The sequence below is a fragment of the Coregonus lavaretus genome, assembly GCF_964263955.1.
Source record: "Coregonus lavaretus genome assembly, chromosome: 17".
NCBI lineage: Eukaryota > Metazoa > Chordata > Actinopteri > Salmoniformes > Salmonidae > Coregonus > Coregonus lavaretus.
The window spans coordinates 17,449,984-17,476,193 of NC_140004.1; the positions used below are offsets into that span (position 1 = coordinate 17,449,984).

A 26,210-nucleotide genomic window follows, 5' to 3' on the forward strand; every position below is an offset into this window, starting at 1 on the left:
TCAATTTCATTTAATCTTTTGTGACCTGAGTCTTTTAACCAAAATTTCACCAGATGAGACAAATGTGCAGCCGCCCCTTTAAGGGCGGAGGTTACCGTGGTGTCATGTATGTCTGAGATTTTGAATCTGACTAGCTAGCAGTTGAAGCAAACTCAAACTAACATTGAAAAACAACCAAGCTTGTGAACAAAACTGTAAATAGCCAAAAAACATGAGGACAGAGCAGGCAGTGTTGCTGCGCGAGGTGGGATATAGGACTCGTATTTCTTTGTGCGATTAGCAGCTATGAAACAAAACGGCAGAATGCTTTGAAAACAGCTACTGCAGCATTTTTTGCTATAACTCGCACATGTGCTCATACTTGACTTTTGACCCTTTTTATTTGCAAATGAGAATGTAATGTTTGCACTGTAGAGCCCTGCAAATTGACCACCCACCAACGTGGCTGGTGAAATAGACATTCCTACCCACCAATACCAAAATCTAACCGCATTTGGTTGGTGTTTATTTTATGCCCTGGAGATATGACAGAGTGTCTATATGAGAACAGAGTCCTAGGCTGACCTGTGGAGTCTCGGGAGCGCCAGTCCTCAGTGGGTGTGGCTTGTCCCTCCGGGTGTACAGACAGAGCAGCAGTCTGACGAGCCACCCTGGAGGGGCGCGAACGTGGCCCCCGCATCTTACTCAACTGCACCCTGGAGCGCAGAGCACTGGAGTCCAGCAGGATGGTGGAGGCCTGGAGAGAGGGAGAAACAGAAACACATACAGATACACAAGAAGCAAATCTATGGGGAAAAAAGCAATTCTAACTGTTACACTGATACGTCCTTTAAAAAGGTGGTGTCAATCTTACCTCAGGGAAGGGGAGTAGTTGCATCTCGGGCTTGACCGAGGGGGAGAAGCCATCTGGAGTGTCCAGGTCACTTGGTGGAGCATGTTCCCCTGGTGTGTGGGTCGGAATGGGTTTCCTAGGCGACGGGCTGAGGTTGCCGTCTGAGGTGGGCGTGGCAGGAGTCAGGCTACAGGAAGGACAGACATGAATAGTACTTTAGGCTACCTTCCTAAAAGTCTTTGTTATATGCAGGCATTGGCACTGAGAGAACAATGTGACAGGTACAGGGTCTACTAGCTCTGTGTGGCTGAGTCATATTCTCCTGTCTGGTCCTGTCTGGGTTTACTGTAGGCAGGGGCATCAGATTTCATAGAGGATATGCTGGATGACACAATGGATGACCGGGCAGACTCATGCTCCACTTGCACACAAGCTCCTCATTTCAGAATGAGGGTAGCAAACACTGGTGAGTCACTGCACATGACCATACTATTTGGTGATTATTCCATCCAGAGAGATGGATTCATTTGACAATGACCCACTGTCTATTAATAGTCACGTATATCGTATCTTATCTGGAACTCTTACAGCATAGTCATTTCTACAAAACATGATCCAGATTTTCAACCTGTGTGGAGTTTGTTGCTGTGATACCTTCTCCTGGCCACAGGAGGTCAGTGATAGACCGGCCTGCTGAGAGAGACTCAAGGCCATTTTGAGAGCTCAAATCAAATCAAATTTTATTGGCCACATGCGCCGAATACAACAGGTGCAGACATTACAGTTAAATGCTTACTTACAGCCCTTAACCAACAGTGCATTTATTTTTAACAAAAAAGTAAAAATAAAACAACAACTAAAAAAGTGTTGAGAAAAAAAGAGCAGAAGTAAAATAAAATAACAGTAGGGAGGCTATATATACAGGGGGGTACCGGTGCAGAGTCAATGTGCGGGGGCACCGGCTAGTTGAGGTAGTTGAAGTAATATGTACATGTGGGTAGAGTTAAAGTGACTATGCATAAATAATTAACAGAGTAGCAGCAGCGTAAAAGGATGGGGTGGGGGGGCAGTGCAAATAGTCCGGGTAGCCATGATTAGCTGTTCAGGAGTCTTATGGCTTGGGGGTAGAAGCTGTTGAGAAGTCTTTTGGACCTAGACTTGGCACTCCGGTACCGCTTGCCGTGCGGTAGCAGAGAGAACAGTCTATGACTAGGGTGGCTGGAGTCTTTGACAATTTTGAGGGCCTTCCTCTGACACCGCCTGGTATAGAGGTCCTGGATGGCAGGAAGCTTGGCCCCAGTGATGTACTGGGCCGTACGCACTACCCTCTGTAGTGCCTTGCGGTCGGAGGCCAAGCAGTTGCCATACCAGGCGGTGATGCAACCTGTCAGGATGCTCTCGATGGTGCAGCTGTAGAATTTTTTGAGGATCTGAGGACCCATGCCAAGTCTCCTGAGGGGGAATAGGCTTTGTCGTGCCCTCTTCACGACTGTCTTGGTGTGTTTGGACCATGATAGTTCGTTGGTGATGTGGACACCAAGGAACTTGAAGCTCTCAACCTGTTCCACTACAGCCCCATCGATGAGAATGGGGGCGTGCTCAGTCCTCTTTTTTTCCCCTGTAGTCCACAATCATCTCCTTTGTCTTGGTCACGTTGAGGGAGAGGTTGTTATCCTGGCACCACACGGCCAGGTCTCTGACCACCTCCCTATAGGCTGTCTCATCGTTGTCGGTGATCAGGCCTACCACTGTTGTGTCGTCGGCAAACGTAATGATGGTGTTGGAGTCATGCCTGGCCATGCAGTCATGGGTGAACAGGGAGTACAGGAGGGGACTGAGCACGCACCCCTGAGGGGCCCCCGTGTTGAGGATCAGTGTGGCAGATGTGTTGTTACCTACCCTTACCACCTGGGGGCGGCCCGTCAGGAAGTCCAGGATCCAGTTGCAGAGGGAGGTGTTTAGTCCCAGGATCCTTAGCTTAGTGATGAGCTTAGAGGGCACTATGGTGTTGAATGCTGAGCTGTAGTCAATGAATAGCATTCTCACGTAGGTGTTCCTCTTGTCCAGGTGGGAAAGGGCAGTGTGGAGTGCAATAGAGATTGCATCATCTGTGGATCTGTTGGGGCGGTATGCAAATTGAAGTGGGTCTAGGGTTTCTGGGATAATGCTGTTGATGTGAGCCATGACCAGCCTTTCAAAGCACTTCATGGCTACAGACGTCAGTGCTACGGGTCGGTAGTCATTTAGGCAGGTTATCTTAGAGTCCTTGGGCACGGGGACTATGGTGGTCTGCTTGAAACATGTTGGTATTACAGACTCAGTCAGGGACATGTTGAAAATGTCAGTGAAGACACTTGCCAGTTGGTCAGCACATGCTCGGAGTACACGTCCTGGTAATCCGTCTGGCCCTGCGGCCTTGTGAATGTTGACCTGCTTAAAAGTCTTACTCACATCGGCTACGGAGAGCGTGATCACATAGTCATCCGGAACAGCTGGTGCTCTCATGCATGCTTCAGTGTTGCTTGCCTCGAAGCGAGCATAGAAGTGGTTTAGCTCGTCTGGAAGTCTTGTGTCACTGGGCAGCTCGCGGCTGTGCTTCCCTTTGTAGTCTGTAATAGTTTTCAAGCCCTGCCACATCCGACGAGCGTCAGAGCCAGTGTAGTACGATTCAATCTTAGTCCTGTATTGACTCTTTGCCTGTTTGATGGTTCGTCTGAGGGCATAGCGGGATTTCTTATAAGCGTCCGGGTTAGAGTCCCGCTCCTTGAAAGCGGCAGCTCTACCCTTTAGCTCAGTGCGGATGTTTCCTGTAATCCATGGCTTCTGGTTGGGGTATGTACGTACGGTCACTGTGGGGACGACATCATCAGTGCACTTATTGATGAAGCCATGTGGTGTACTCCTCAATGCTATCGGAAGAATCCCGGAACATGTTCCAGTCTGTGCTAGCAAAACAGTCCTGTAGCTTAGCATCTGCGTCATCTGACCACTTTTTTATTAACCGAGTCACTGGTGCTTCCTGCTTTAGTTTTTGCTTATAAGCAGGAATCAGGAGGATAGAGTTATGGTCAGATTTGCCAAATGGAGGGCGAGGGAGAGCATTGTATGCGTCTCTGTGTGTGGAGTAAAGGTGGTCTAGAGTTTTTTTTCCTCTGGTTGCACATTTAACATGCTGGTAGAAATTAGGTAGAAGGGATTTAAGTTTCCCTGCATTAAAGTCCCCGGCCACTAGGAGCGCTGCATCTGGATGAGCGTTTTCCTGTTGATTTATGGCCTTATACAGCTCATTCAGTGCAATCTTAATGCCAGCATTGGTTTGTGGTGGTAAATAGACAGCTATGAAAAATATAGATGAAAACTCTCTTGGTAAATAGTGTGGTCTACAGCTTATCATAAGATACTCTACCTCAGGCGAGCAAAACCTCGAGACTTCCTTAGTATTTGATTTTGTGCACCAGCTGTTGTTTACAAATATACACAGACCGCCACCCCTTGTCTTACCGGAGTCAGCCGCTCTATCCTGCCGATGTAGCGTATAGCCCGCTAGCTGTATGTTATCCATGTCGTCGTTCAGCCACGACTCGGTGAAACATAAGATATTACAGTTTTTAATGTCCCGTTGGTAGGATAACCGTAATCTTAGGTCATCCAATTTGTTCTCCAATGATTAAAGATTGGCTAATAGGATTGATGGGAGCGGCAGTTTACTCGCTCGCCGTCGGATCCTTACAAGGCACCCCGACCTACGTCCACGATATCTCTGTCTCTTCCTCATGCGAATGACGGGGATTTGGGCCTTGTCGGGTGTCTGTAGGATATCCTTTGCGGCCGCCTTGTTGAAGAACAAATCTTCGTCCAATACGAGGTGAGTAATCGCTGTCCTGATATCCAGAAGCTCTTTTTGGTTATAAGAGACGATGGCAGAAACATTATGTACAAAATAAATTACAAATAACGCGGAAAAACACACATAATAGTACAATTGCTTAGAGGGCTGTAAAACGGCAGCCATCTTCTCCGGCGCCGTTCTGAGCTGGTGTAAATCTGGTGTAAAGTAAAGCAGGTTTCAATGAGCTGCTGCTCCTTGACCACACAGTGTCAGGACTGCTGAGATGCTATTGTATCTGTATAGTCAGTACCTATAGATACCATAGTATCTGTTTGTTTATTTCAATATCAGTAACTGTGCCTGTGACTTGAAAGAGAAAATTGTGGGTGTTATATGCAACAGCTGGTGCGCGATCTCTAATGTTAAGGAAGTCTTGAGGTTTTGCTCATCTGAGTTAGAATACCTCATGATAAGCTGCAGACCATACTATTTACCAAGAGTTTATCTATATTTTTTTTAGCTGTCTATTTACCACCACAAACTGATGATGGCACTAAGACCGCACTCAACGAGCTGTACAGAGCCATTAGCAAACAAGAAAATGCACATCCAGAGGCGGCGTTCCTAGTGGCCGGTGACTTTAATGCAGGGAAACTGAAATCCGCCTAGAGGCGAAAGAAACTCTAGATCACCTTTACTCCACACACATAAATGCATACAAAGATTTGCCTCGCCCTCCATTTGGCAAATCTTACCATAACTCTATCCTCCTGATTCCAAGCAAAAACTCAAAACAGGAAGTACCAGTGACGCGCTCAATGCGGAAGTGGTCCGATGAAGCGGATGCTAAACTACAGGACTGTTTCACTAGCAAAGACTGGAATGTGTTCCGGGATTCATTCAATAACATTGAGGAGTTTACCACATCAGTCACCGGCTTCATTAATAAGTGCATCGACGATGTTGTCCCCACAGTGACCGTATGTACTGTACATGTCCCAACCAGAAGCCATGGATTACAGACAACATCTGCACTGGGCTAAAGGCTAAAGCTGCCGCGGGACACTAATCCGGACGCTTATAAGAAATCCCAATACGACCTCCGACGAGCCATCAAACAGTCAAAACATCAATAAAGGACTAAGATAGAATCCTACTATGCCGGCTCTGACACTTGTCGGATGTGGCAGGGCTTGCAAACTATCACGGATTACAAAGGGAAACCCAGCCGCGAGCTGCCCAGTGACGCGAGCATACCAGACAAGCTAAATTCCTTTTATGCTCGCTTCGAGGAAAGCAAGACTGAACCATGCATGAGAACACTAGCTGTTCCGGACGACTTTGTGATCTCGCTCTCCATAGCCGATGTGAGTAAGACCTTTAAACAGGTTTACATTCACAAGGCCGCGGGCCAGATGGATTACCAGGACGAGTACTCAGAGCATGCGCTGACCAGCTGGCAAGATTTCAACCTCTTCCTGACCCAGTATGTAATACCTACATGTTTCAAGCAGACCCCCATAGTCCCTGTGCCCAAGAACACCAAGGTAACCTGTCTAAATGACTATTGCCCCGTAGCACTCACATCTGTTGCCATGAAATGCTGTTCATGGATCACATCCACACCATCATCCCAGACACCCTGGACCCACTCCAATTCACCCCAACAGATCTACAGATGACGCAATCTCTATTGCACTCCACACTGCCCTTTTCCACTTGGACAAAAGGAAGACCTATGTGAGAATACTATTGACTATTTTCAGGCAGGCGGGTTTGATTAGCTGCTCTCCAATATTGTGCAGCTTTTTAGCCTTGGAAATTAATAGCGAACACTCAAATGATGCCTCCATGGCTCTGTGTAAATCACTGCCTGCTCTTTCAAATGGTTTTCTGATGTCTGTGGATCTTTTTGATACTGCCAACTGCTTCTTCCTCTCAAAAACATCCTGACCTTCACCAATAGTCTCCTGGTGTTTTTGTTTCCTGGTGTCGTTGCATTTTGCTTGGCTTCATGCTGTCATTAGCTAGCTTCTCGCCACAAATGACACATTCTGGCCGAGTCCTGTCCTGTCCTTCAATAAAACCGAAGTTAAGATAACTCTCGAGATATAGCCTTACTTTATTTTTTGATGATGTCATCAGCACTTTTACATTTCTTAGACATGTTGTTTTATTCATAAAATAGTGATGCTCTGACTGCAGGAAAAACGTGCTGCTAGCTGAAACTGATTGAGCGCAGGTCATTGACGTGCACTGCGTGGCCGCGCACGACTCAAACACTATCAATTTGTTTGCTGACGACAACTGTGGTTGGCCTGATCACTGACGATGAGACCGCCTATAGGGAGGAGGTCAGTGACCTGGCAATGTGGTACCAGGACAACAACAACCTCTCCCTCAACGTCAGTAAGACAAAGGAGCTGATTGTGGACTACAGGAAACGGAGGGCCGAGCACGCATCGACGGGACTGTAGAGGAGCGGGTCAAGAGCTTCAAGTTCCTCTGTGTCCACTAAGGATCTATCATGAGCCACACATACTAAAACAGTCGTGAAGAGGGCACGACAACGCCTCTTCCCCCTAAGGAGGCTGAAAAGATTTGGCATGGGTCCTACAAACCTCAAACAGTTCTACAGCTGCAGCATTGAGAGCATCTTGACTGGCTGCATCACTGCTTAGTATGTCAACTGCTTGGACTACCCTCTGTAGCACCTTCGGATGCCACAGAGGGTAGTCCGTACTGCCCAGTACATTACTGGGGCCGAGCTCCCTGCCATCCAGGACCTCTATACCAACAAGTGTCAGAGGAAGGCCCTAAAAATGGTCAATGACTCCAGCCCCCCAAGTCATTGACTGTTCTCTCTGCTACCGCACGGCAAGCAGTACCGATGCAGCAGGTCTGGAACCAACAGGACCCTGAACAGCTTCTACCCCCAAGCCATAAGACTGTTAAATAGTTAGTCCGGTTAGCTATTGGTTAACTATTGGCATTGAGCCTTTTTGCACTAACTCTTAACTCATCACATACGCTGCTGCTACTGTTTATTATCCATCCTGTTGCCTAGTCACTTTATCCCTACCTACAGTGAGGGAAAAAAGTATTTGATCCCCTGCTGATTTTGTACGTTTGCTCACTGACAAAGACATGATCAGTCTATAATTTTAATGGTAGGTTTATTTGAACAGTGAGAGACAGAATAACAAAAAAAAAATCCAGAAAAACGCATGTCAAAAATGTTATAAATTGATTTGCATTTTAATGAGGGAAATAAGTATTTGACCCCTCTGCAAAACATGACTTAGTACTTGGTGGCAAAACCCTTGTTGGCAATCACAGAGGTCAGACGTTTCTTGTAGTTGGCCACCAGGTTTGCACACATCTCAGGAGGGATTTTGTTCCACTCCTCTTTGCAGATCTTCTCCAAGTCATTAAGGTTTCGAGGCTGACGTTTGGCAACTCGAACCTTCAGCTCCCTCCACAGATTTTCTATGGGATTAAGGTCTGGAGACTGGCTAGGCCACTCCAGGACCTTAATATGCTTCTTCTTGAGCCACTCCTTTGTTGCCTTGGCCGTGTGTTTTGGGTCATTGTCATGCTGGAATACCCATCTACGACCCATTTTCAATGCCCTGGCTGAGGGAAGGAGGTTCTCACCCAAGATTTGACGGTACATGGCCCCGTCCAGCGTCCCTTTGATGCTGTGAAGTTGTCCTGTCCCCTTAGCAGAAAAACACCCCCAAAGCATAATGTTTCCACCTCCATGTTTGACGGTGGGGATGGTGTTCTTGGGGTCATAGGCAGCATTCCTCCTCCTCCAAACACGGCGAGTTGTGTTGATGCCAAAGAGCTCGATTTTGGTCTCATCTGACCACAACACTTTCACCCAGTTCTCCTCTGAATCATTCAGATGTTCATTGGCAAACTTCAGACGGCCCTGTATATGTGCTTTCTTGAGCAGGGGGACCTTGAGGGCGCTGCAGGATTTCAGTCCTTCACGGCGTAGTGTGTTACCTATTGTTTTCTTGGTGACTATGGTCCCAGCTGCCTTGAGATCATTGACAAGATCCTCCCGTGTAGTTCTGGGCTGATTCCTCACCGTTCTCATGATCATTGCAACTCCACGAGGTGAGATCTTGTATGGAGCGCCCCAGGCCGAGGGAGATTGACAGTTATTTTGTTTTTCTTCCATTTGCAAATAATCGCACCAACTGTTGTCACCTTCTCACCAAGCTGCTTGGCGATGGTCTTGTAGCCCATTCTAGCCTTGTGTAGGTCTACAATCTTGTCCCTGACATCCTTGGAGAGCTCTTTGGTCTTGGCCATGGTGGAGAGTTTGGAATCTGATTGATTGCTTCTGTGGACAGGTGTCTTTTATACAGGTAACAAGCTGAGATTAGGAGCACTCCCTTTAAGAGTGTGCTCCTAATCTCAGCTCGTTACCTGTATAAAAGACACGTGGGAGCCAGAAATCTTTCTGATTGAGAGGGGGTCAAATACTTATTTCCCTCATTCAAATGCAAATCAATGTATAACATTTTTGACATGCGTTTTTCTGGATTTTTTTGTTGTTATTCTGTCTCTCACTGTTCAAATTAACCTACCATTAAAATTATAGACTGATCATTTCTTTGTCAGTGGGCAAACTACAAAATCAGCAGGGGATCAAATACTTTTTCCCCCTCACTGTATATGTACATATCTACCTCAATTACCTCGTACCCCTGCACATGGACTCTGTACTAACTCCATGTATATAGCCATGTTATCTTTACTCATTGTGGATTTATTCCTTGTTATTGTTTTCCTATTATTTCTATTTTTTTCTCTCTGCATGGTTGGGAAGGCCACATAAGTATGCCTTTCACTGTTAGTCTACACCTGTTGTTTACGAAGCATGTGACAAATACAATTTTATTTGATTTATGTTGAGATTACTATCATTAGCCATAATGGTAGGACAGCAGAGAATCAGTGCCTGGGGCTAACTATCCACTTTGCCCCATCTAGAAGGCTGGAAATAACATGGCTCAGTGACTTTGTCAAAAAGGTCAATGCTGTGCCAGTAGAACACATGATAGAGTACATCTCTCCCTTTTGCTGCATCCATTCGATACTACTTATCGATCCGGGCGGTGTTACATTTCTAGCTCAAACAAGTATTGTATATTTAGAGTGAGAAATGAATCGGCAGGATTTGAGAGGCATTCAGTAACAGGGATGTCTTTATCAGGGTACAGCCTCAGGGAAGATTAGTAATCGTATTGAGAAATGAGGATCCGCATGTTAGTAACCAAAAACAGGAGCCCATGTTTCACAGGTGTTGGCCCAGGCCACAGCAGCCACATCTGTGTGTGTGTATACACCTATCGTCAGTGCGCAGTCCTGTCTCCCAGGTCCCGTACTGGCTGTCTGTCTCGTGGACCAGTGTGTCTATGTCCCTCCCCTCTTCCTCACCATCCACACTCTGCTTCAACTGCTCCTGAGAGAGAGAGATGGGCAGGGAGAAAATGACAAGTCAGTATAAAAGGAGTAGAAGTGTATGTACCATTAGAGTATCACTAGAAGGTCAGAGAAAACAGATTCCAATATGACAGAACTGGAATCTGCTGGACTGAATCAAACTATCAAGGCTTCTTATTGGCTCTCGGTTCAATCCATCACCACGCCTGTGGAGTGAAGCCCCGCCCCGCCCAGCCTACAGTAACAGACAATTGGCCAGCTGAATGTGTGTGAATGAGTGAGTGATTGAGAGGTGATGGTCCTGATAGCCATGTATTGTGTGGCTAAGGCCAACAGTGGGTGAGCAGGATAATGAGAGGTAATGGGATGAGCTCATAGGGACAGAGACTGGTGAGCCACTGTGTGTTTGCTGTCTACTGAACCGAGTCTCTTTTAATGAGGCTGCTACAGAGGGCACACTATCCTAATACCACACTCACTCCTCCTATGCATGCATTCAAGACTGTAAGCGCACGTGCACACACTCACACAAGAAGAGAAATCTCGCTGAACTTACATGATCTCTATTGACCTCCTTGACATAGTGCTATACAAATGCACTGTTGCATCACAACACAATAGGCTGTCTAAAGAGAATGATTGAAGGAAGTGTAATAGGTGTTTGGTTTGTGTGTGTGTGTGCACGGGAGTGAGAGCGAGGGCCAGAGAGAGAGAGAGAGAGAGAGAGAGAGGGAGAGCGAAAGAAACAGAACAGGATGTCATTCATCATCAATGCCTTTCCTTTCAGGAAGAAAGAAGGTCAGGGAGAACAGTGAGAAACTCCCTCCATCTGAGAAAGCACAGTAGCCCCTCCTCTCCAGGTTTAACAGCCCTAAATATGATGCCTCTTTACATCACAGCATAGGCTTGTTTTCAAATCCACACCGTGATCTTTCTCCATGCCAAATCTGGCTTTAGCTGTCAAACAAGTATTAGAGTTACAGTTACAACCATTGGTTTGAACATGCTGGTCACATGACAAGACACCTCAGGAAAATGGGTGGGCTGGGCTTGGGGTCAATTAAACAGGCAGGCTAATCCAGCTACATGCTTAGGCCTTTCAAACAGACTAGGTTGGGTCAGTGTTCGAGTACAGCTACGTTTATCGACGCGAGGCCTTTATTGAGAAAAAGAGGAGTAACAATAGCAACAAAGTAAAGAGACGTCAAGTCATGTCTTGTCTGAGGCAGGAATGATTTATAATATGTCAAAAAACAGTCACACTTCATAACCCCTTTATAATATCATGAATTTCAGCCCTACAGGTCTGTACACATATCTAATTCACAGGACTAAGCATGTACCATTCATTAAGAAAATCTCTTGTAATCTAAATTCCTTGAACACCTACCATATCCACAGTGTACGTGGTTGAACTTTAGCACACCCAAACACACCCTCACTTAGTGTTTGCCACTCCTGAGGCTACCCTGTTACCTGTCAACCAAACAAAAGCAGCAAGACAGAGAGGGTTAAGAAATAACATGGACTGGCTGACTATTAGTGCTGCTGAAAGCCCTTCAGTATTGACAGTGTGAGGGTGTAGGCTCTGCTATCAACAACCCACTTGATTCAAGGACAGAGCAGGCCTGCCAGGCACCTTATCTGGTAAATAGGTTTCTTTCTGGCTGTGATTTTGACTCAGTCGTAGTGAAGCTGACTTTTCCTTAATAACGTTAGCCTTTGCCAGCCCCCTCCGACACCCCGCCTGTGGACAGGAAGGGTGCGTCAAGGGAAACGACAGAACAATGAGCGGATGAATGGAAGGAGAGAGGAGAGAAAGGGCTGATTACCAAGGGAGGTTGACTGACAATCTGACATGTGGCTGAGGAAGTTGAGGCGGCCTTGGAAAGTTAGACCTACCAGACATCACGGCTCTGAATAATAACAGCCTGCCATGATTACACCATCACAGTCATCGACATGACCTGAGAGACCTTTCAATCAATCATGAAAATGTAGGCTAGTTAATTATAACATCCACTCTCTTATTTTAATCCAAAATTAAAATAAGGGTCGATGTGCTGAAAATATGATATAGCCTACATTGTCCAGGAGACAAATGACAATTATCGCCTACGCTCACATGACTGTGTCTTGCTGACTGTACCTTAGAACGAGCTACAATAAGACATGAAATTACAGGAGCTGATCTCTTTGAATTACTTTAAAGCTAGGGTAGAAACTATGGTGGACAATGAAGTGGGGTGCTTTCAATGTTTTGACCCCTAAATGCACCACACCTCTACAAAGCCTCTTGCCTGCTCAATGTGTAAATTCATGTTGCTAAACTGTAGTGTTTTATGTTGTAAATGTGCCTTTGCATGAAACTTTATGTGCTGGTAATTTGGCCAGGTCTCTCTTAAAAAAAGGGATTTTTAATCTCAATGAGACTAACCCGGTATAATAAAACTGAAGGCCTAGTGAGTTGGATATGTTATGAATCTATTTCCTTAGTGCAAACTGGAAAATAACAGCTAATCTCTGTCATACATAATGGCCATTCACACATCTCTATGAATGAGGAAGTGCTGTGCAGCTCTGACACATTTAACATATGGTCCTGCTGCCTGGAAGAAGACAACAGAGCAGGCCGGTTAGTTAGTGCAGGTACAATGAACCCAACACGAACATAACAGAACAATCATCACACCGGCCCCAGCCCCACTCTCCTGCTCCAACCCCTCTAGGTGGGAATGTTGAACAGTAAACACACTCATCATGGACAGGACAGGTCAATGACAACCCTCTGCAGCTATCCTAACATGACTACAGATCTCAAGAGCACTTATCCCCTGTCAACAACAGAGCAGCACCCCAGACACATTTTACATAGCTACCAAAACACTGACCTCTGATGGAGAACTGAAAAGGACATGGTTAGGGTATTTTGTTCTGTCATTATTACATAAGTGTAATGTACAGACAAAGGCTCAGCAATGTACAAGTGTTTGCTAAGAATGCAGAGCACAACAGAATTTCAGTAAAACCTGACTGACTTGGCTTAATAACTTAAAGGGATACTTCGTGATTTTGGCAATGAGGCCCTTTATCTACTTTCCCAATGTCAGATGAACTCGTGGATACCATTTTTATGTCTCCGCATGCAGTTGAAAGAAGTTGCTAACTATCGCTAGTGTAATTGCTAACTAGCGTTAGCATAATGACTGGAAGTCTATGGTATCTGCTAGCATTGGATCTAGTTAGCATTGGATCGCAAACTACCTCTAACTTCCTTCATACTTGACAAAGAGAAACAAAAATGGTACCCACAAGTTCATCTGACTCTTTCATTGCCAAAATCCTGATGTATCCCTTTAAGACCAGTGGGCCTGGCTGATACAGGCTGCAGGTTAGAGGACTGGGTCCAGAGGGAGAGGTGGTGGGTTCAGGTCAACTGGGTCAGCCTGAGGGAGAACAGGGCCTATTACAGGGATCTGGATGATCCACCAGCCGACTCTCAGGTACTGTACGGACAACTAACACAGGCTCCAGCTAAAAAGGACACACGTACACACAAAAACCAGACGGAGAGAATTAATCGGTAAAGGGCTGCCGTGTCTGTGGGGTTTTGTTTATGCGTTGCATTCAGCAACTGATTAAGACGTGAGAGTCCAGGTGTGTGGACTTTCTGGGCATTAGATGATGTGGAGGGGCGGGAAGAAACAGCATTTAAAAAAAGCATTTTAGTAATTTACCAGGTGCTCTTATCCAGAGCGACTTACAGTAGTGAGTGCATACATTTTCATACTTTTTGTACTGGTCCCCCGTGAGAATCGAACCCACAACCCTGGAGTTGCAAGCGCCATGCTCTACCAACTGAGCCAAACAGGACCCTTCAGGACTGGAGTTGTACATGTGCACCATCCATCCAAGCAGCCCCACCTCCACCCCCCGGTCCTTTCAGTAGGTAGACCACCCCAACCCCTCTACCACCATCCTCACTACCGCTCCATTAGCTGGTTGGCCCCTGTCCACCTCTTTCTCCCCACATCTCACTGGCCTCATTGCTCTGACCATTCATCACATCCTCTCTCCTTACAGGCAGTACACACTGGTTCTCCTGTTCAATGACACACAAACAAGCTAGACCTAATCTGTAAATCTAGCATAAAATGCAATCAAACTGTATCATGACTAACAGCTCAAAATAACACACTTCCTCCTCATCATCATCTCACACCCAGACCTCATTGTCCAAGGAAAGACACCACCCCCCCCAACTGACCTACAATGTCATTACACACCTACTGCAACTGCATGGCATCCATATACAGTGAGGGAAAAAAGTATTTGATCCCCTGCTGATTTTGTATGTTTTCCCACTGACAAAGAAATGATCAGTCTATCATTTTTATGGTAGGTTTATTTGAACAGTGAGAGACAGAATAACAACAAAAAAATCCAGAAAAATGCATGTCAAAAATGTTATAAATTGATTTGCATTTTAATGAGGGAAATAAGTATTTGACCCCCTCTCAATCAGAAAGATTTCTGGCTCCCACGTGTCTTTTATACAGGTAACGAGCTGAGATTAGGAGCACACTCTTAAAGGGAGTGCTCCTAATCTCAGTTTGTTACCTGTATAAAAGACACCTGCCACAGAAGCAATCAATCAATCAGATTCCAAACTCTCCACCATGGCCAAGACCAAAGAGCTCTCCAAGGATGTCAGGGACAAGATTGTAGACCTACACAAGGCTGGAATGGGCTACAAGACCATCGCCAAGCAGCTTGGTGAGAAGGTGACAACAGTTGGTGCGATTATTCGCAAATGGAAGAAACACAAAAGACTTGTCAATCTCCCTCGGCCTGGGGCTCCATGCAAGATCTCACCTCGTGGAGTTGCAATGATCATGAGAACAGTGAGGAATCAGCCCAGAACTACACGGGAGGATCTTGTCAATGATCAAGGCAGCTGGGACCATAGTCACCAAGAAAACAATTGGTAACACACTACGCCGTGAAGGACTGAAATCTTGCAGCGCCCGCAAGGTCCCCCTGCTCAAGAAAGCACATATACAGGCCCGTCTGAAGTTTGCCAATGAACATCTGAATGATTCAGAGGAGAACTGGGTGAAAGTGTTGTGGTCAGATGAGACCAAAATCAAGCTCTTTGGCATCAACTCAACTCGCCGTGTTTGGAGGAGGAGGAATGCTGCCTATGACCCCAAGAACACCATCCCCACCGTCAAACATGGAGGTGGAAACATTATGCTTTGGGGGTGTTTTTCTGCTAAGGGGACAGGACAACTTCACCGCATCAAAGGGACGATGGACGGGGCCATGTACCGTCAAATCTTGGGTGAGAACCTCCTTCCCCCAGCCAGGGCATTGAAAATGGGTCGTGGATGGGTATTCCAGCATGACAATGACCCAAAACACACGGCCAAGGCAACAAAGGAGTGACTCAAGAAGAAGCACATTAAGGTCCTGGAGTGGCCTAGCCAGTCTCCAGACCTTAATCCCATAGAAAATCTGTGGAGGGAGCTGAAGGTTCGAGTTGCCAAACGTCAGCCTCGAAACCTTAATGACTTAGAAGATCTGCAAAGAGCAGTGGGACAAAATCCCTCCTGAGATGTGTGCAAACCTGGTGGCCAACTACAAGAAACGTCTGACCTCTGTGATTGCCAACAAGGGTTTTGCCACCAAGTACTAAGTCATGTTTTGCAGAGGGGTCAAATACTTATTTCCCTCATTAAAATGCAAATCAATTTGTAACATTTTTGACATGCGATTTGACATGCGACATCGATTTTTTTGTTGTTATTATGTCTCTCACTGTTCAAATAAATCTACCATTAAAATTATAGACTGATCATGTCTTTGTCAGTGAGCAAACGTACAAAATCAGCAGGGGATCAAATACTTCTTTCCCTCACTGTATAGTCTTTATCCAAACATGGATTCCAGTACTGTTGTTGACTGCTATATACACAAACTACAGTAGCCCTTGACACTCGTACTTGTATACGGGTTGAAAATGGCCTAAATTGGAACGCAGTGGCTGTACAGTAACATGCTATACATGACGCCAGAGCTCAGGCTCTCCACTTCACAGCTCTGTATGGGTTTTGACTGACAGCCGTTCTGAACTTGAGCACAGCGCGACAAGAAGTTGCCCCCATCCCTTCCACTAATTGGGCACATTTTGCAACATTTTTGTTGTCGAGTGAGGGAAATGCTGTAAATTAAGAGGACTCAGTGTATTTTGAAAGATGAGACATTGAGGATTATAATAAATACTGCTTTGTCATACAAGCAAACCAAACACCTGTGAGTCCAAATGCCCACTTCACATTTCCATATCATAAAACTCATGTCATATACCGTGTCAACGTTTATGTTCACTATGTTTGATGTACAGTTATAAGATGACATGGCGTCATACCCTGGGTTGTTCTGAACAGAATGAGCCTGTTTGTCTATTGGGAAGAAAATTTGCCGCGGAACACGCACCTGAATGCGCTCATGACTCCTTTCTGTGCGCACCAAAATTACAATCTGTTTCTCTGAATTGCCTTGTGAAAGCTTAACACTAAGATCATATTTTATAACTTAGCTAGTCATGTTGGCAATAGAATAAACTTTCAAATGATGCCCACCTGACCCAGATTGTGATTTATAATGGTCCGTTTTTGGATTGCGTAAACAACAGTAATTGTGTAAAGGTGGGGATGCAGGGTTGTGTTCCAAACAAAACAACTACAAGTGTGCTTGCTCTAGTTCCTCAACAGCACAGCTAGGAGAGCTCTAAAATGCACCTTATAGATGAAGACTCTTCTTTGAGCCATAAAAGTGCATTGAAGTTACTTAGGAACTGTGCACACTTCGGAGAGGTGTGTGGCCACTTGGAGACACCAGTTAGTCCTCTCACTCAAACCCTTGTCATTTTTTTTGTCTTATGTTGCACCTACCCCACATTTTCCAGGAAAAATCTTATGTTACTGAATGCATCCAGAGTATTTTAAGATTCCGTTATCAACAAATACTGCGAAAAGTACATTAAATGTAAAATGCACATAAAATCAACAGTGTAATGTTTGGATTCAGTCTCGTATCAGTTGAACTGTTGTGTCCTCAACATTGGTCTAATAATTGTCCCATAATCTTCAAACTGTTCCCTTTCAATTGATAACATGCTTATGCATATGATTTTCATATTTCTTCAGTAAGAAACATTTCAATTTAGCCCTATCGATATAGGCCAATTCCCAAGAGTGTAAAGGGTTAAAAGGGGGGTGGGGGGGAGAAACCCAACTCCAGCCCACAGTAAGCTATGACCTAAGGAGCCAGTGACACTGCTGCTGGAGTGGGCGCTATGGTGCACACATACAGACAAAGGTTAGTGTTATGTCAAAGATGGTATCAGAGGAGGAGATAGAGAGAGACACTAGCAGATGAGGCGCATATGGGGGTGAGCAGTGAACAAAAGCAGAACATTCAGGAACTATCAGGATCAGAGAGAGAAATCCCATGGCAACATAAATAGACAAAGACATGAAACACACAAATAGAGAAGGCGTGTTTGAGGTGCTTGGAAGTTTGAGGTGCTTGGAATGTGTAATGACTGACGGAAGGACAGTTGGTGGTAAGAGGGATTGATGAGGGGGAGTGAGTGTAAACAAAGTGTGTGTGTCTTACTGCGGTGGGGGTGTTGGGGGTGCTGCTCCCAGGGCGCCTGCGTAGGGAGAGGCGCTGCTGGCTGCGTAGCGAGAACCTGCGGAAAGAGTCCCGGCTGCGAGAGGCCAGAGAACGTAACGAGTTGGCCCTATTGAAGCCACCAGGGCTGTCCTCAGCCCCCCTGCCCCCACGTTCCACCGCACTGGACACAACGCTGAGCGCCCCCTGCAGGGAGCGGCGTACGTTCCCCATCCAACCAGACACCTGGGACTGGGCCACTGACAGCTTGTCCCCCAGGTACTCCATCTCAGTTTAGATCAGATCACTGAAGGACCAACGTCGCAGAATGAAGTCTGGACAGAGCGCTCAGTCAGACGGAGGTCCAGTAGCAGTCCAGTGTGTTAATGTGGTCGAGGGAGAATCGTTGAGCCAGGTAGAGCTCCAGGTCCAGAGCTGGTGTCCTGGATACTGCTGAGGTGCGTAGCTAGGTCAATGCTGCAGTAGCTGGGCTGTTTGTAAGGGATAGCACAGCCAGTCAGACGCCCTAGTGTCTCCAAAAACATGCAGCACTTGGCTCCGGCTACAGGCTCCAGTCCAGCTACACTGCCCCACGGTGCCTCTCAGTGAGCCTCTGTGTTGTTGAGTCCCACTGGAGCCGTCATGGCTCCATTTCAGTCCATCATCGGCAGCAATGGCCCTAGAATCTGGGGCTAAGGTGAACTCTATTTAAGCTTTCTGTTGTTCTGCAAGATGCCTATTTCCATACAGTTATACAGAAGGGCAAGACCATGTAGCGGGGAACCCAAAAGGGTATATAAGGCCGTTCTACAGATAACCCCAGCTGGTAGAGACTCCGGTGTGACGATGTGATCACAGCAGATCTACTACTGCACCGTCTGCAAACAGGTTCTTCACAGCCACATACTGATGGTCACACCAAGTAGCAGCAACAACAAAAAATCTCACACACATACCCCTCACACATCAAACCTAACAGCGGGATCCCGAAGCCGTCGCTGCTGCCGTCGCTCTGACGTCCGGAATCACAGAGGAACACAATCCATAAATCTACCTCTCCATAGTGTCCACGCTGCTGTCGTCATCCTGGTGGAAAACTTTACAGGAAAACAACAGTCCAGGAGAGAACAGCTGGTGTCAGGCAGACTGAGGGAGAGCTGTACTCATTCCTATTCCCGCTGAGTACCCAGCACACCAACAGCAGAGCAGCGCCGTGGATATAGAAGCACAAACAGGAGAGGAGATTGTGATGCTAAAGTTGAACCCAGAAGAGACTAAACGAGACCAGCGCCCTCTCCTTGCCTTCCTCTTCCCCTGCAAGTATGGGCAGGTAGAGGACTAATGCGTCAGTCTCTTGCTCCTAGTCCCCAGCACTACAGGACTCACGCTCAAGGAGAAACCTTGGGAACAGAGTGAGGGAGGGGAGAGAGGAGGAGAGGGAGGAGGAGAGAGAGGGGAGGGAGGAGGGGAGAGAGGGGAGGGAGGAGGGGAGAGAGAGAGGAGGCAGGGATAGAGGAGGAGATAGAGGGAGGGAGGAGGGGATAGAGAGAGGGAGGGAGGGAGGGAGGAGGGGAGGGAGGGAGGAGGGGATAGAGAGAGGGAGGGAGGGAGGGAGGAGGGGAGGGAGGGAGGGAGGAGGGGAGGGAGGAGGGGAGGGAGGGAGGGAGGAGGGGATAGAGGGAGGGAGGAGGAGCGGATAGAGGGAGGGAGGAGGAGCGGATAGAGGGAGGGAGGAGGGGATAGAGGGAGGGCCCGGATTTGCAGTGCAGGAGGGTGATATGTTCTGCAGTGCTCCGTCTCTCTTGCCTGTTTCTGCTTGCAGTGCAAGAGAGAATTCTCACAGGCATAGTCAGCACTTGGCACAGGGCGGAGGGGGTGGGAAGAAAAGACAGGAGGGATGGGGAATGTGTGTGATAGTGATAGGAACTAAGAGATGTTTATGTTGTTGAGCCTATACCTTCAAATAGATAGAGAACACATGCCTGAGAGAAAGAGAGAAGGGATGAGACAGGTGTGGCTGTGTGTGAGAGTTGGGATTGTGGTTGTCTGTCAGCAGCACACAGTGAGCTCATGGCTAAAGAGAGGAATCACGACAGTGTGTCAGAGAATTTGCCTAACAAATGGCTCTCTGACTCATGCAAACTGCATGTCAGGTCAGAGAACTCTCTCCTTTCCCCTTTCAGAACTCCACCGTACCTACCAGAGTCATCTCTCTGAGTTAAGCCTTAGTGAGTAAGTAAGATACTCTATAACTTACTGAGGTTATGTTGGATACTGTGGTGTTTGTGGTCCTCTGTAGCTCAATTGGCATGGCGCTTGTAACGCCAGGGTAGTGGGTTTGATCCCCGGGACCACCCATACGTAAAAATGTATGCACACATGACTGTAAGTCGCTTTGGATAAAAGCATCTGCTAAATGGCATATTATTATTATTATTATTATTATTATTATTATTATTATTATTATTATTATTATTATAAGACAACCGTGGCACCTCAAACTGTGCCCCCTGGTGGGCGTCTGGAGAATAGTTCTGAGGAACATTGATCTAAAACCCTCCTGGAATCATTCTATAGCTAGAAATCACAGTTCTTGCCACAAACATACAGACTCAAGTTTCATCAACACTAACTGACTATGGAGAAAATGGTTTTACTAAAGGAAAATAACTAATAAGAAATGTCCAGCAAAACATATGACTCAAATACGCATCACCCAGTGTTTTAATGATGAAGTCACACTTGAAGCACAACCAGCCACGGTGACAAAGCATATATGGGGCTATTATAACTTGCTTCGTTCAAACATATAATAGCCAGTAGCCACACATTCCTAGCTATACGAAGGCCCTCAGGTCACCTCTAAAGAGAGTCCACAAAGGGAAGCAGACCTAATGTCTTCAGTTCTGTCTATTCTAGTCTGTCCTCTCCCTTGCTCCCAATACACTTACATATTGCAATATTATTTTGGATGATATATCGATACCTTGACTCCAAGTATCGTTTTTTTGTTTGCTAGCTAGGGTTAGCTAGTGCTAGTCGACTCTACCTGTGCCAAAACGCTGGTATTTTTCATCCTATAGCTTGTTCCCCCATCTTCTTTTTAAATAGTGAGCCAACATGTTTTCAGCACTTTTATTTCCATGACTGATCAAAACTCATTTTCTCATTATGTCTCTTGTCTCTCTGCAGCAGACATATAGTGAGCAATATGTTTGGAACATCAAATCGGAAATAAAATCGCAGTATCGAATCGCAATACATATATCGGCACCTAAGTATCATGATAATATCATATTGTGAGGTCCTTGTCAATTCATAGCCCTACTTGCTTCCTTGCTCTGATTTAACGATCTCCCATCACTTACCCACAGCCAGTGTAGAGGCCTCAGACAGCACAACAGCCTCATGTAGTACAACATGTCTCTGAACCTGGCGACCATCTCCGTCTTTACCTCTCCCCTCTCTTCTCTTCCTCTGCCCTCTCTAACCATGCCATTAGTAATGATGTAATCATACCACTGTGATCTCATGAGAGATATACATACATTTCCCATAGTTCCATAGTGCACTCTCACACTAGGCTTAAACCTCCATACTGATACAGAAAAACACTATCACAACAGAAAGCGACATCGAGTCATTGACACGTGCTGACAGAAAAGGAATTCCCCATCTATAATGCATCTCCTTGTTCCCCCAAACAGAAATTATATAACTTGGGGGAAAAGGTGTAGGTGTTATGTCAATAATTCATTCTAGACCAGGTATTTCACACTTGTGTCTCCAGTTGCTCTACACAATTAAAGACTAGAATCCCTGCAGGGTTTCCACTGGGAAAATGTGCTGCCGGACATTTGACTGGCAGCATTTTAATTTACAGGACATTTGAGAAATGTACCGGACCCATGTGCATTGGGTGCATAACCTGATTAGGGCGTCCACCCACGGTGCTCAGAAGGACAGAAATCACATGTAGATTATGGTAACTCATATTAACAGAACATGCAACGATGTGAGGTCCTTCTTACCTAATTCTGATGCGCACTTTGAAGATGTTAGAATAACTGTCCACATTTACTTTCCCTCAGCCAACAAGACGAGTAACGAACAGCAAAATCATTAACCTATGTCAATCTACTATCCCCCACAGTAGAAAAGTTTACCTTTTCTCTTGCTCAGCTTGTGGAGAAAGAAATAGCCTATTCCAAACGGACTCTGGGACAGTTATGGGATGATAGATCCCACATTCCTCCAACCAGTAGGCTACATTTAAACAAAATAACGTTAAAAAACAATGAACCTGATACAACAGATCCGAACATTTAGCTTAAAATGTTGATAAACTATTATTTCTTAACATTATTAGCACAGCAATGTGCACAAGGCAGTAGGCTAGGCTACTCCTGAAGGTTTGTTCCATAACGCTATTAGCTGGAAAACACTTGTCAAAAGCACACCGCATGCGAGCGGTTTCATGTGAGAGATGAAAATATCCATTAGAAAGAGGGGAGATCTAATATGCAACAACTAGCATGGGGCTTCTTGCTAATATGACTAGGATTGTGCCTTTGGCTACTGAGCAATGAAAGAAAGCGTTTATAAAATAATTGCCTCCACGGATATGGTCTGATTTTGGCTAGGCTACTTTGAAGCAAGGTAAGACATAATATGTAGTAAAACGTTCAGGTTTTAAACAATTAAGTATGTTTTCAAAATGCATACTGCCTCCAGCTCATTGCAAAGTGCTGCGTGATGCGCTGATGAAGCCTGCCTTCCGTTGCCTATGAATTTGCTGTTTGGGATGATGTAGCAGCAGTTCTCACACTGTCTGACAGATTATCCGCTCAAAGGCTCTGTATGCGTGTGATAAATAAGATACATAACAAATATACTGTACACACGCCCCAATTTAATTCCACTAAATAATGCAAATTACCCTATAGACCGATAAGCATGACCAGTCAAATGTATTTCCATCGGCTGGTATTTCCATCAATGAATAGGCTAAAAAGCATTATTTCGCAACTGGGATTTTTTCTTCTTCTGCTCCCGGTGGCATTTCTTTTAATAATAATAAAATAACAATTTGCCAAACGCCGGCTATTACCGGTTAAAGGAAAGCCTGAATCCCTGGTAATTGCAGCACCACTCAGGCTCTCAACATATTGTATTACACACCAACCACAGACCAGCAGGTGGTGACAGAAACACACAGAAACTCATCATGGAGTAACACAGTGACGGCTCATTGGAGGAGGACAGCCCACTGCTGCAGCACAGCCTTGCTTTATCAAATCAAAGCTGCATTTTTTCCGTTCAATTTCTTCTGATCTAATGAATGTATTGGTATGGTATGCTTATAAACATTTCACTTTCGGCCATTTACACTTGGGCCGATGTAAACGTGTAGCTGGCATTTGCTTAGTCTCTGGATGGAATCCTTTGTAGCACAGGCTGATATGTAGACAGGTGCTTAAAGATGCACTATGCAGAAATCGCTCCGCCATTTCCTGGTTGCTAAAATTCTAATAGTTCGCCTAATGTCAGTTTACAAAACAAGCAAGTATAGTGTAGAGAATCATTGTACCATCTACACCGCTGTGAAATATATTTTCTATAACCAAAGATATTGTATTTTCAGCTATTTGAAGATGGTGTACAAAACCGAAAGTAAAAGGAAAAACTAAACTTAAATGGGAAGCATAGAAATTGCGCACATAGAACAGATCTACCGCTTCTTAAACTTGCTTTCAATAATAATGACAGATCTATAACTCACATTTCTATTAAAATAAAAGGAATATCAATATCACTATGGCCAATTTCACAGCAGAGCCTTTCTTCAGCTATGCAAACAGGGTGGTGTCAAAGTGAGCAGCATATGTACTTATTAACTCTTTGACTAATCACAATCCTGAATTACAGGCCTGAGAACATATTTGGCCTCAATTTCTCTGCTTTGTGTGGTAAAAGAGGGTGGAGATGAGTGAGAGAGAAAGACCATGCCTTTCACATTACTCATCAACTCATTACTCCCAGTGCTCCGCATAGCACTCAACTCTCCCAGTGAACTAACTGCATTCCTACTCCACCCTACTGTAACACAACATTACATTTTTTCCAAATAATGATTAAACATAGAACCGATGGGGCTCCAATTGTTACCATGTTGAAGCAGTGTAATTTCACTGTAGCAAAAGCTCATTTCTGAAACACGTCTAGCTTTGAGTCAGAAATTAGGTGATTTGTGTGTGTTTATACCCGTGTGCATGGAAACCGAGCATCATGACTCACCCAGCTCTGTCGGCCCCTCTCTCTATGTGCACTCCTGCTCCTCATCCTGGACAGGGTCCCCTCCACAGCACTCTCAGACGGGGCCGATCGACGGGACACACTGCGGGACCTCATCCGGTTCAGCTCCTAAAACACAGGGATAGTAGAATTAAATCTAATATTTACACGAAAGTACTTGTACTAGTTGAATTCCCATAGGTAAAAAGAGAGATGTCGCATAGAGCTTACTTCATATTTTATTATTTTAGTGCATTAGGAGAATAACACACACACACACCGATGTTTTGGCTTTTGCCTTCAGTGCGCAGGTTCAAATCTTACAATCAGGAACAACTTTTCTAGGGAACACAGGTGAGCACCGTTCAGGTGCTTCTAATCAGTGTAGTTGGTCATCTGCCAATCAGGGATGGCTTCTCTGGTCTACCTGTATACATGTTACAATCACACAAAACATACAGAATTATAGGATATGTGGCCAAAGGTATGTGGACACCTGCTCGTCGAACATCTCATTCCAAAATCATGGGCATTAATATGGAGTTGGTCCCCCCTTTACTGCTATAACAGCCTCCACTCTTCTGTGAAGGCTTTCCACTAGATGTTGGAACATTGCTGCGGGGACTTCCTTCCATTCAGCCACAAGGTCAGGCATTGATGTTGGGTGATTAGGCCTGGCTTGCAGTCGGCGTTGCAATTAATCCCAAAGGTGTTCGATGGGGTTGAGGTCAGGGCTCTGTGCAGGCCAGTCAAGTTCTTCCACATGCTGTTGCCACAAAGTTAGAAGCACAGAATAGTCTAGAATGTCATTGTATGCTATAGCATTAAGATTTCCCTTCAGCCCGACCCATGAAAAACAGCCCCAGACCATTATTCCTCCTCCACCAAACTTTACAGTTGGCACTATGCATTTGGGCAGCTACCGTTTTCCTGGCATCCGCTAAACCCAGATTCGTCCATCGGACTGCCAGCGACTGAAGCGTGATTCATCACTCCAAAGAACGGGTTTCCACTGCTCCAGAGTCCAATGGAGGCGAGCTTTACACCACTCCAGCCGACCTTGGCATTGCGCATGGCGATCTTAAGCTTCTGTGCAGCTGCTCGGCCATGAAAACCCATTTCATGAAGCTCCCGAAGAACAGTTCTTGAGCTGACATTGCTTCCAGAGGCAGTTTGGAAGTCAGTAGTGTTGCAACCGAGGACAGACGATTTTTAAACGTTACACGCTTCAGCACTCGGTGGTCCCGTTCTGTGAGCTTGTTTGGCCTACTACTTTGCGGCTGAGTCGTTGTTGCTCCTAGACGTTTCCACTTCACAATAACAGCACTTACAGTTGACCGAGGCAGCTCTAGCAGGGCAGAAATTTGACAAACTGACTTGTTGGAAAGGTGGCATCCTATGACGGTGCCACGTTGAAAGTCACTGAGCTCTTCAGTAAGGACATTCTACTGCCAATGTTTGTCAATGGAGATTGCATGGCTGTGTGCTCGATTTTATACACCTGTCAGCAATAGGTGTAGCTGAAATAGCCAAATCCACTAATTCGAAGGGGTGTCCACATACAGGCGTGAACCGTTCAATAATCAATTTAATTGCCTTAGGTGTCTGCTTACTTGGGTATACCTTATTTCAATTTATGAGATAGCTTGCCACAAAGGACACCAGGCTGTTCATAAATATGTGGGGCTAACTCAAAGTACACCTAAGGCAATTGATTATTGAACGGTTCACCCCTGATACTCCCAATTGCCTTCTGTGCCCGCTCCCATGTACTTTCTTTGTGATTGTAACATGTATACAGGTCAGGGCTCTCCAACCCTGTTCCTGGAGAGCTACCGTCCTGTAGGTTGTCACTCCAACCCTAATCTAGCGCAACTGATTCTAATAATTAGCTGGTTGATAAGCTGAATCAGGTTATTTACAACTGGGGTTGGAGTGACAACCTACAGTAGGGTAGCTTTCCAGGAACAGGGTTGGAGAGCCCTGATACAGGTAGATGAGAGAAGCCATCCCTGATTGGCAGATGACTAACCTGATTAGAAGCAAAAGTTGTTCCTGATTGTAAGATTTTAACCTATACCCTGAAGAAGGCGAAAGCTGAAATGTCTGAGT

The 26,210-nt window shown here is 45.6% G+C and overlaps 1 protein-coding gene across 1 annotated transcript in view; it reads right to left on the reverse strand.

Moving 5' to 3' along the window:
- The window catches only part of LOC311144960 (uncharacterized protein), a 63,494-nt gene that overhangs the window by 8,474 nt on the left and 28,810 nt on the right, over positions 1 to 26,210 (reverse strand). Inside the window, exons 6-9 of the mRNA XM_084181153.1 lie at positions 24,102 to 24,227; positions 10,028 to 10,143; positions 854 to 1,019; positions 565 to 736 (exon numbers count right to left, since the gene is read on the reverse strand). Of these exons, the coding sequence (XP_084037279.1) occupies positions 565 to 736; positions 854 to 1,019; positions 10,028 to 10,143; positions 24,102 to 24,227 (580 nt within the window). The remainder of the gene's footprint in view (positions 1 to 564; positions 737 to 853; positions 1,020 to 10,027; positions 10,144 to 24,101; positions 24,228 to 26,210) is intronic.